The following is an 11,723-nucleotide window of genomic DNA, read 5'->3' on the forward strand; positions in this document are numbered from 1 at the left end:
GACGATGAGTAAGCTTCGCCTCGCGGTCGCAGCGCCAGGCTCGAGCGGCACGTCAGTCTGGTCATCGGCAGCAGTCAAACGAGAGAAAAGTGCCGAAGTTGCCGCAAAATGTGCCGTCCCATCCATTGTACTGACGCCGAAGCCCTCCGCTACCACTTTCAGACTGTCACGGTTGTCAAGGGTGCAGTGCCAACGGCAAGCGGTTCCATGGATGAAGACCTTAGATCATCCGTGGAAATGCAAAAGTCATACGACTGTCTTCGTTCGTAATAGAAAGTTGAGGAACTTGGTTGACGTGGACCTGTGATTAGTAGCGTACCACCTCTTTCAGTCCTGTGTCAGACTCGTAAGGCCAGAGAGCAGAGAAAGGGATTTCGGTGGGGACGGTGTTGAGCCTGACAGGCAGGCCGCGAGAAACCTCGCAAGCTCGATCAAACAGAGCGTTGGATGGTGAGAGTTGAGATGTTGAAATAGAGTTGGTCGAAGCCGTTGTTTGGCGTCACCGATCGGCCTAGTAGGAATGATCGCTTCGGTTGTGGCGTCGCACCTGCGTGAAATGTTTCTTAAAATAGGAAACAAGCGACTTCGCGCAAACTTTGAGACGACATGCCATGTCACTTCACTTGTCTTCGCCGCGCAAAGCTGTCGTGAATGTGTGCGTTCGACCTCTGAATTCGCGTTTTGTGTTCCCACGGTTGCAGGCCACGGCTCAAGTCAGCATGCGACCGGCACCGCCCCGAATCCGGATGTTTCGAGCCGACTTTCACTGATACCCCGACTGCCTTTTCGTGTTCAATCTGACCAACAAATAACCAAGAAGTCCAAATAATCTCGGACAGAATACCTTATCGTCAATGAGAGTCTGTGCTGCCTTGGTTGAACTACTTGAGCGACCGTCGTGGGCTTTGTTCCTGCGAAAAGGTCAACACCACGACAAACGGCGTATCCAGGCAATATCTCTTTCTCTCAACATATTTCTAGCAATTTTCAAACGCCGAAATGAGAGAGACCCGGTTAAGAATTCTCTAGTCACGCTGGCTAACTCGTTTCATGAAATTACTCTTTTCATCAGTCATTTGCTTCTTTCGCAACCCTTATGAAGGACTTTAAACAAACACTTTCTTCATTTCAGTCTTCTGCTTACTTCAAATCTAGATTGCTTCATGAACATTCATCTGCTGTCTCGATAGTCTTGAACCATCTCTACGAGCACTCTTGTCTTCCACGCTTCAATAATCACGACATTTCTCCAGGGGAAATCCTTCGAGACAGGAGTTTCGGAACTATTCCATTTCGACTTCTGGCAAGTCGTCACTATAGTTCGTGTCTACAGCCAGCCCACAAGTCTTTCGCCGCACAGTGTTGTCCCTGCCCGCTGATGGAACGCTCCCGGCGCGAACCCGGTCCATCCACACCCCTTGGAACCCTCCCTTCGGCTGCGCAAATCTGCGCAGAACCAAACTTGAATCCTTCATCCCTTTCTCAGCTCTGAACTTTGTCAATGCAACGTAAGTACCAAACTTTGGTCTTTCAAAGGTTTTCCTACCTAGACTTTTTTCGCCGTAGTGTATCAGACGTTCAATCACTATAAAAAGGCCAGCTCCCCCCAACAAAAGGCTTTCCTCTCCCCCCCGCTCGCACGCTCTGCTGTCGCCCACGTCCTGCTCTCGACGACGACGACAACCAACATCCGGTCACGCTTTGTTGCCTGCCAGCCTCAAAGCCCCTGACCTCCCACTGCGAGCACCTCATCTCACATCTCCGACCGACCGACCGACTGTACCAGTCCGCCTCTCACGCGACATCCGGTCGGTTCGGTTCTTTTCGTTGTTTCACTCTCAACACCAGCACATTTAGATAGACAAAATGACATACACATTCCCACCCCAACGTCTGTTTCCAAGTGCAGACAGCGATGCTTACCTTGCAAACAGTCAACATGTCGTCCTCCTCGATCTCCGCTTCTCCCCGGCCAGTTCGAGCGAGCGTGCTGCCACGCGCCCGCAAGATCGGTCAGGGTGAGAACGCTTTCGTCCGTGCCCTATGTTGATGCCTGTCTAACCTTGCGAAGCTCCACGACCATCTGCTGCCACCCCTTCGTACGCGCAGCCGACCATTGCGAGTCGAGCTCGCTGCGGGGGTCGCTCCTCTGCCCAATCTGCCTCTCCTGCCGCCCTTGGTCATCAACTTCGTCCCATCCTGCGCCGACCTCCAACCCCGGCCAACGTTCCTCACGTTCCTCACGGGCCAACTCCTCGGTCCCTCACCCGGTTCGGGTTTCTCAGAGCTCCTGTTACCAACGAGCCTAAGAACGAGGAAGACAACGACATCCACCGCGGCAATTTTGCCAGCCTGCTGGTGGAAGTCCTTGGAGGCCAGCGTCAGGACGACCGGCTTCCAGAGCGCCTCGACAAGTTCAGGAAGGCCGAAGAGGCACGTGTCGTCGCTTCGGCACGCAAAGTCCATAGAAGCGTCGAGATCGGTGGAGACGACCAGATACCCGTCTACTCCGCTGCCGTGACCTTGGCTCATCCACCACGAGCTGTCCGTTGGGATCCCGTCCTCACAAGACGGCGACAATTCTACACCACGGACAAGGTGTGCCATGTCGGCCCCGCTCTCCGCTTCTCCTCCCGGGCTTGAGCTCCTCGCCCTTACCCCCGACGGACGCAAAGTCACCGTTCGCCATTGCGAGCAACGGAACCCTGGCGTCTTGTCACTCCGTGCCCGTTATCAACCCGGCGCACATCGAGCACCGTTCAGGACCTCGTCGTCGAGTCCGGCAATCCATCGGTTGGCAGACCGATCCAAGGACTACTTCGACACTCGCCGAACGTGCTCAACCCGAAGGCCATTCCCCTAGAAAGCTTGGCCATCGGTATTCGGAGACCTCTGGTTTCCACCAAAAAAACATCAAAACGGTATAATCTCGGAGGCAAAAACAGGCTCGTGGGAGCTGTGTCGGATCATAGGGTCACTCGTTCTCGGGTCGTCTGTTGTTGTAAGGTCGGACTTCGCGAGTGTTGGTGGAGGAGCGGTGGTAACACGGGGTCAATGCATGCTTGTGGTAAGTTGCTGGTTCTATTCACCTTCCAAGTCCGCGCTAACATTTTGCACAGCTTCGCTCGTGTCGAACGCAAGGCATGGGTCATTCCCCATTCCCCTCTTTCAAACTTCCTGCCCGCACCTTGTCTTTCTTTGTTTCCTTTCCTTCATTCACTCGCTCTTGTTTTGGCACTCCTCGCTCCCCTCTCTCCTTGTCTCTCTCTGCCTGTCACTCCTTCACCACTTTCTCCCACTCAGCCCCGTTCTCGTTCTGTTTCTCCTTGCCCTTTCCCCTCCCAGGCTCGCTTTCTGTTTGTTTTTCGTGACTCTGTTACCTTCTTTCGCTCGCTTTGATCCTGTTCCGTCCCTCGTTGGCCCCTTGCCCCTCGCTCACATTCACACTCGTTCTGTCCATCGTTGCTCACTGTCCCTCGCTCTTCATGAACGCATTTGTTTCTCCTTGCATCTTCCACTGTTCCCAAACACGCTCGCTCCACCCAAACACGCTCGCTTGCTCCCTTGTCTCTCACCGCTTTTCCCTGAGCACGCTCACTTGTCTCGCCCATCTTTCTTTCTGCCTAATCATATAAGTCCTCACTTCCCCTCTCATCCGCTTGACTTACACACGCTCGCTTCTCTTTTTTTGGCATTTTCTGAACGCCCTCGCTCGTTCCCCTTTTCTCTCGCTTTGCTCAAACACGCTCGCTCACTTCCTCCTGAGCCCCCCCTCTCGTTTGTCTCAATCTCCCTGAATACGCTCACTCTCCCTTTCCTTCCTCTCGCTCTGCTCCAACACACTTGCTTGCTCCTCTTGTGTATCCCTCATTCTACACCGCCCATCCTTCCTTTCCCGAACACGCTCTCTCATTCCCCTTCTCTTTTGCCGTTTCCGTTTGAGGCCGACGAAATCGGACTCTGCACCTCCTCGTGGTGTCGGCTGGAAACAGGACTCTCCTGGCCAACGCAGAGACGTAGCCCGCTTCACGTTTTCAAGTCTTCAATGGATGTAAAGAAATGATGTGGCCTGTTTTTTCTTGTGCGTGTTTATTTAGTATACAGCATGGCATTCGATGTACCGCAGACAGCAATGAAATGGAAGTCATGCCTTCATCGTAAATGTGCCAATTTGCTTGGATATGCTATCAGTTGACTTTGTTTCGTTACTAAGCGATCCCATGAGTGTCCTCAAACCCCTCATCGTCCTAGTCTAGTACCTGATTCCATGCCAAAGGTAGGCGGTGATAGGTGCAAACACCATGGGCAAGAACACCACAGCTGACCTGGTGACCGACACATGCTATCAGCCTACTACTTTGAGAAGGATATTCGGGTTTCTGAAGAAGGTCCCAATGTTCTCTCCGTGGAGATGAGTGCGTACTGCAGCATCGCGGCCCCAGCTCTCACCAGCTCTTACCCCGCTGGACGCTGCACAGCGTCTTGTTGCTCCTGACGTCTGACGATGCAAAACCTCAAGACGGTAGCAACATTTAAGGGTCGTCCCGAGCAGTATTGAAGCGGCGATTCCCCCGGCCTCATTTCCGATGTTTTCAACCGCTTTGCCAACTTCACTTCGAGTGTCTGTCGACCAAAACTTCTCGCACGTCGGCACCACATGCGCCCAACCGAAGTTCCCTCACAACAGGCATCACTGGTAAGCACTGGGATCTCGACTTGGACTTTCAAAGGACTTTCAAATGACGGATCCCTCATCTACCCATCGACATGTCCTCTCTGTCCTCCTGCGGTCCTTCCGCCTCGCCAAACGTCGTTTCGTCGGACATCATGAGTCGAGCTCGCTGCGCTGGACCCGGTCAAATGCATCCCCTCCCCTCCACCAGTAGATACACCATCAAATATGCCCCCGGCCCTTTTCGCTCCTCTTTTGAAACCGTTCTGTCTTCCTCGATCCGCTCCCATCATCGTCCTGAAGCGCGAGCACAAGAATAAAGGCACGACGATCCACCACGACGGCAACATCACTCGTCTGCTCGTCGAAAACGAGAAGCAGCAGCTCCCCAAGACGTCTCGACGCTTTTCACAAGGCTGAAGCGCGCGCGTCTGCAAAGGATGGAGGCTTTTGAACCAAAAGAGACTGATCTGCACTGCTCGTCCGGTGTAAGAAACAGACCATCTCCCTTGGTTGGAGCCCACTCATCGAAAACGCTCATCATTGTGAGAATAATGAGTGATCACTGTGAAAAAAGACACTTCGAATGCATCATCTCACAGCGCCATTCTTGAAGAATTCCTCGCAACGAAAAAGGCGAAATCCTTTTGTGGTCGCGTTGCCAAGTCGAAGCTCCGTGACACGATCCGGTCACGTTGTCAAATGGATGACTGCTCCCAGAATCAGTCAGTTGCCGTCTTGCGCAATGATTGCCAACACGAAGGTATGTAGGTCCCTGAGCCACGAGGCTGGCACGCACACGCTGGCCTCTTGTTTACCCACCTTTGTGTAATCCACGTCCGAGTCGAATCTCGGCGATTGTGACTTGTGACCCGAACATTTAGAAATCGTTTCGTCATCGTGTATCTGTCCATCGGTCTGTCTAGGTACATGCCACCCTTTTTGCGCAGAGTGGGTAGAAGGTAACATCGGTCAGTCAGTCAGTCAGTCAGTCATTCCAGCCCGCCACACTTGTCGAATCCGGCAACAACAAGATAACAGCGCATGTACGTACGTTCGTTCTGTGCGACGACGACGATGACGACGACGACCAAGATCTCTAACGTGACATCTAACCGCCTACACGCACTGCACTACGCAGCGCTGCGCCTAGATAGACTAGACGGCAAACACGGCACAGCACAGCACGGGACGGTGGCGGCGGCGGCGCGGAGCGAGGCGAGGCCAGGCGATGCGCAGCGATGCGATAGCGAGGGCGTGTGTCCACTCGCCGCCCGGGACGCCAGATGGATGGATGGACGGCGCTGAGCTTGTTTGCGTTGTGTGAGTGATTGATGGCGGCGGCGGTGACAAGACACCTAGCTTTGCTCGTGGTTGGTGTAGGTATTACGGTTTGGGAGGGAGTGGATAAGGGAAGGAAGGAAGTGAGTAGGAGTGAGTGGATTAGCTGATTGATAGGGTTATTATTATTGTAGTTGGAGAGAGATGTTTTGTGGCGGCGTGGAAGAGAGAGAGAGAGAGTGTGTGTGTGTGTGTGCTACCTAATTGCTGGTTGTCAATGAGTAGGTAGGTAAGTTGGTTCGTGGGAAAGCGGGAGCAGCAGTGTTCGGCACCGGCACTGAGCTCTCTCTCTCTCTCTCTCTCTCGCTACATACATTGCATTCATTCGGTTCCTGTACGTCCTTCTGTGTAGGTAGCCAGCCTGATAGCTAGCTATGTGGGCTGGCTAATCGTGAGCGAGATTGATTGGAGATTGGTGAATCAAGGCAGAGAAAAGGTAAAGATGACCCATTGACCCCGTCTCGAGAGTCACGATGGTTTGTTGGTAGGCTTGGTTTGTGTCGATAATGTGTTGGGTTTGTCTATCTGTTCCATGTCAGTTGAGGAGGAAGTATGGGATGGAATCAATGCAATCGAGGACGACGTCACTGCGCACTGTACCTCACTCTCTTAGTCCACCGCAGCATCAAGCAGAGCAAGGAAATAAGAAAGGAGAAAAGGAAGTGCGCTCGGTCCAACAGGGGCAGCGTTAAGTAGCAGCAGCAGCATCATCATCATCATCATCCATCCATCCACCGAGACGGATACCGTCTACCGCTCGTCCCTGAACTCACAAACCACCTACATACCTACCTACCTACCTACCTACCTCTTCCCTGTCAACAACCCCGCCTCCGCAATCGCGCAGTCCCTTCCACACGCAGGACAACAAGTCATCAACTCCAGTCAATCTCGATGTAGCAATCAATCGACGAGCACACGATAAGCGGCCAATTCTGGCCTCACGCAGCTATGCACCCGACTGTCTGTCTACATAACCACACACCAACGAGAAAACCAGCGCCGCCGGCCAAACCCGCATGCGCGAACAACCGAATGATGGCAATGCTCTCCCAAGCAAAGCGCGCGGAGCCGCTTCCTGGCGTCCAACAGACTTCCCGCGTATCCGCGCAAAGTGGGATGGGTGAGCCTGAGTTGGGGCTGCTCGAGACGAGCCGGAGAGTCAAATCGCAAAACAGGTGCCGCGCATTGGCAGAGCTGCTCCAAGTGCTCGAGCTAGTTTGCCGACGGGATCGATGACGAATCGTTTCTTGACCGGCAGGCGAGAGAGAAGTGGGAGGACTGACTGGGTGACGGGAGGGGAAGCGCGGGCTGTCTGTTATAAACTGCGCTCTCGGTCTTCCTGTTCTAAGATCATTCGCGTTTCCCTCGTGTGGTCCCGTTGGAGTGTTATCGTAGCGGAATACCCGACTTTTCGCGGCCGACAGCACCATAACAGGACGAGAAGGGAATCACGCACCGACGGCATCATCGATTGTCATCATGGCGGCCAGAGCCGATTCGCCCACAGGCGTCCAGGAGCAGCCCGACAAGATGGAGCGCAGATTCCACAACGACACCAAGTCGCCGTACTGTCTGCCAAACGAGTAAGCCAATTCACCCCGTCTCTGCACACCAACAGCCGTTTTAGCTTTACTGACGCGCCCAACAGCTCCGAAGAGCACGAACGCCTCTTCTCGCAGTCCAACGGCGTGGCCGCCATGTTCGGCGGCCGCGTGTCGCACGCGCCGCTGTCGCTGTCCAACCCACCGACCAAGATGCTCGACGTCGGCTGCGGCACGGGCAGCGTGAGCTTGTACCTCGGCGAGACGTATCCGACGGCGTACGTCTACGGCGTCGACCTGTCCAAGGTGCCCGACGTGTCGCAGCGCCAGGCGGCCGAGAGGCAGCGCAACGTCAAGTTCGTGCAGGCCAACTACATGGAAGCCGTCGTTGGAGCCCCCGGGCCGACGGACGAGGCCAAGGACCTCTGGCAGCCGAACAGCTACGACCTGATCTTTGGCCGTGCGCTTGTCCTCGGCATTCAGAATTGGGATCACTTTTTTCAAAAGGCGTTTGAGTTGCTCAAGCCCGGTGGGTGGGTTGAGAACCAGGATGTCGACCAGATGATGGTGACGTACCCGGACCGTCGCGACCTGGTGGACGAGTGGGAGTGGCTGCGCGACATGCGGGAATTTTTGACGGAGGCGAGCCTTGATGTGGATGCGGGGAAGAACGCGGCTGAGCGCATGCGCAAGGCGGGTTTTGTCGATGTTCGCGTCGAGAAGCATGTCTGGCCGTTTGTCAAGATCGATGAATTGCCGCAAACATGGGCGCTCGCTGAGCACTGCCAGCGCACGCATAAGAGCATCGTCAAAGCTGCTGCTCAGCGCTTGCTCCAAGGCAAGGTGCCGCAGGAGAAGATTGACAAGTATTTGGCGGACATTGATAGGGACCTCTTCAGCGCGCCAGGCATTCACTATCCCTTTTACGTCACCCTTGGGAGGAAACCGAAGAAATGAGAACACCCGCGGCACAGGTAGTTTACAGACTGGCTGGGACTTTGCCGTTGGGGAGTCTCAAGCCCAGGTCGGCATCGTTGTTTGGCGAGCTAAACAGTCTATTTCGCAGTTTAGCTTTCAACAAGGAAATAAATGTAGAAACTTGCATGGTCTCACTTTTGTTGCCCTTTTCAAATGCCGTTCGCCTTTTCTTGCCTCCGGGTTCTGTTGGTGATGAGCAACTGAGACATTTCTGAACAGCCGAGATACTTTCGAGAAAGTACGTTCGATGCCATGCTGCTGCGGAAAGTCTACAAGCTGAACACCACCAGTACAACTTCGTCTATTGCGTGGATTGCCGACTGCGGGTTTAGCATCAAGCAGTCGAAGCGTAAGAAGACGCCACGGCGTCAATCCAGGGCCTGAGACACGGGGAAAGCGGCCTCGTCAACGGGAGCAACGCCACCAAGCCACGAACCCGGTCCAATGGTAGATTCCATTTGAAGCGTGGCAAACGAACAAGAAATGTGAATAATTCTCCTCGAAACTCTTCGCTAGGAAAGCAGGTTATTAGCAGAGCAACGATGAATAAATAGCATCAGCAGCTGCACAAGGAAGCCCTATCGAGCCGCAAGCGCAAGAAAACTACCCGATTGGGAAAGGTGTCTCGGCTATCCGTCAGCCTGCTGCGGAGCAAGCATCGACACCCCAACCCATCATCTTCGACGCACCCTAAGCATTCTGGGCGACAGCAGCAGCAGCAGCAGCAGTAGCATGGCAGCGGCTGTGCAGCACGCGCAGCGCCGACGCCCTCGCCGCAACCCCCACGCAATCCTGTAATGAAGATGGGCGGGCCATAAGGCTGGGTTGCCCCAGGATGACGCGGTTGCTAGCTAGGGCGCACACATGTAAACTGAAGTGGCGCCCAGCATCAGCAGCAGCAGCAGCAGCAGCGCGCCGAGCCGAGGTAAAATTCCATCACCGTGTTCTTGCTCTCGGTCAGTTGAATAATGACGGCCAACGGCGAGAGCCGCAAGAACAACGACTCGACTGGTGGGATGGAGCAAAGCGGGCAAGCGGGCAAAGCAAGCGAGGCCGTCTTGTCGAGCGAGATGAGGTACGGAGAGCGAGCGGGCAATCAACAGCGCGGAGGAGCGAACAGCAGAGACACGACGGCGACGGCATTCCCCTAGCGAGCGGGAAGCGAGAGATGGGGGGCCGCGGGCGATCGGTCGCTCCGGGTTTTTGGGATCAGGGAGAAAGAAGTGCCGATAACGGTGCAAGGTGACGAGAAGGTCGTGATGGATGATGTTCTCGAAGGGGAAGAGCGTGTATCTCCCCGGCCGGCCGGCCAATGGGGCAGGATTTGCAGACCGAGATGATGACCTGACCGTCGCGTTCGCCCCAAAGAAGGAGAATCCGGCATGGCATGAGGCTTCTTGGGCTCTCTGGTCGCTCCGCCGCGTCTCCTTAGTCATTCTCCCAGTGAGCAGCTTGACGACACGGCTCTGCCTTGGCAGAAGCGAATGGTGATGTGCAGGGCCCTCTGTCTCGCCCAGAGCGCCACACGTGCGCAGCAAATGAGAGGGACGAGAAAGACCAGCGATACCAGATCCATCACACCAAAAGGACGGCTCTTGGTAGCCAGCGCTTTTTCCCCGTCTCTCGCTTCGCAAGGGCCCGCCGAGTGAGTGATTGGGCTGCCACGTGCACCGCGACGACGAGGAGAAACGGCAAGGCGTGCGGCGGCGACGGTGGAGGCGACAACAACGACTCGCTCCCCGTTTCATCGGCCGCGGGCATTGAAATGGAGAGAGCGAGAAGAGACAGGGAGCTGGCTGCTGCGTGATGGCGATCTTCTCTTGCTGCGGGGTTACGCAATGCCGCTGTGGCTGCGCAGCTTGGCTAGGTCATTGGTGTGCTGGTAACTAGCGTCTCGTCGTCGGAGCTCCCGAGACGGTCGGTTTGGCCAAGGCGAAGCTATGATGCTGCTCTGGCGACGGACGACGACGACGACGACGATCTATATGGACGATTGGAGCAACAGGGCGAGGTGCGACGACCGCGGGCAATAGCGCGAGAAGCGAGAAGCGAGAAGCGAGAAGAGACGACGGGGAAATGCCTGAAGGACGCAAGGCCTCCAGCACGACAGGACCTAAGGAGCGAACGGCTTGCCCATCGGACAAGAGACAGGAGACAGGAGACAGGAGACAGACAGGCATGCGTGTTTTCGCCCGTCGTCAGGGCTCGAGCAGCTCATACGACTCACATGGGGTGGAGGGTGGGCCCACGACGAGCACACGACCCGACAGCCAGGAAAAACGACCAGAAGCAAAAAAAAGAAAAGAAAAGAAAAAAAAAGAAAAGACCACTGAACCAGGGCGGCGTATACCAATACATACACAGATAGATGCAAACATAACTGATTCCTTTCCCCCCACCACCAAACGAAGCAAACGACCTTGTCACCTGCGCTGGCTGATTGGTTGCTGCAACGCAGGAGTGCGGCGAAGACTAGACCTATGTGACCTCTCGACCCGGTACATCGAGATCAAAGCAATGACTTTCTTTTTTCTTTTTTTTTTCTCTTTTTTTCTCTCTTTTTTTTTTTTTTTTTCCTAAGAGCCAGCAGCCAGATGCACCCACCAACCCAGTCAGTCATCCGGTCCAGATACACCACGACGAGAAACCACCCACAAGACATGATGCATAACCAGAAAATCTAGACACGCGCAGTTCAAACAACCAAGTCCCGCCCATCCATCCATCCATCCATCCATCCATCCCATCCCTTCCCTTCGCTTCCTTTCCTTTTTCCTGTCTCAACCGACGGCCCGCCGTCCGTCTGTCAATCCTGAAACACGGCCACACACATGGCTGGCTGGCTGGCTGGCTGGCTGCAGGCATGCGCTAAGGGAGCGCGTGGTGGTGCTCATGCTCGTGCTCGTGCCCTCGTGCCTTGCCCTACTTCCTCTCTCCCCTACTGTGTGGAACCCTGCCGACCTCCGTGCATGCGGGCGCATTCTTTAGAATCAGATAGAGTGGCTGACGTGCCTACTTTGGTTTGTCCGTGCGCCCAATCGTTTTGAGTGGAGTGAAAATGGGGGGGGGGGGGGGGGGGGGGGGGGGGGGGAGAAAAGAAGGGAAGGTTGTTTTCTCGGCTGTGGTAGGTTTCCTAGCTTTATTTTTGGGTGCAGGTAGGTGTGGTGTGGTATGGTGTTGTATGATTT

General features: G+C 54.9%; 3 protein-coding genes across 3 annotated transcripts; 2 read left to right on the forward strand and 1 right to left on the reverse strand.

Moving 5' to 3' along the window:
* Positions 1 to 1,939: 1,939 nt before the first annotated feature.
* IWZ02DRAFT_491633 (uncharacterized protein) lies at positions 1,940 to 2,643 on the forward strand (the record flags this gene model as incomplete). Its single annotated transcript, XM_066769759.1, has 2 exons — positions 1,940 to 2,018; positions 2,072 to 2,643. The coding sequence occupies 2 exons, from the start codon at positions 1,940 to 1,942 to the stop codon at positions 2,641 to 2,643; spliced, it is 651 nt and encodes a 216-aa protein (XP_066621909.1).
* A 2,062-nt stretch (positions 2,644 to 4,705) lies between these two features.
* Positions 4,706 to 5,260, reverse strand: IWZ02DRAFT_454890 (uncharacterized protein). Its single transcript, XM_066767756.1, has one exon. It carries the CDS (start codon positions 5,020 to 5,022, stop codon positions 4,756 to 4,758), a length of 267 nt encoding a protein of 88 aa, XP_066621910.1. The 5' UTR covers positions 5,023 to 5,260; the 3' UTR covers positions 4,706 to 4,755.
* A 2,235-nt stretch (positions 5,261 to 7,495) lies between these two features.
* IWZ02DRAFT_491634 (S-adenosyl-L-methionine-dependent methyltransferase) lies at positions 7,496 to 8,514 on the forward strand (the record flags this gene model as incomplete). Its single annotated transcript, XM_066769760.1, has 2 exons — positions 7,496 to 7,599; positions 7,665 to 8,514. 2 exons carry the CDS (start codon positions 7,496 to 7,498, stop codon positions 8,512 to 8,514), a joined length of 954 nt encoding a protein of 317 aa, XP_066621911.1.
* Positions 8,515 to 11,723: the final 3,209 nt, after the last annotated feature.

Source organism: Phyllosticta citriasiana, assembly GCF_038021145.1.
Source record: "Phyllosticta citriasiana strain CBS 120426 chromosome Unknown IWZ02scaffold_8, whole genome shotgun sequence".
Taxonomy (NCBI): Eukaryota; Fungi; Ascomycota; class Dothideomycetes; order Botryosphaeriales; family Phyllostictaceae; genus Phyllosticta; species Phyllosticta citriasiana.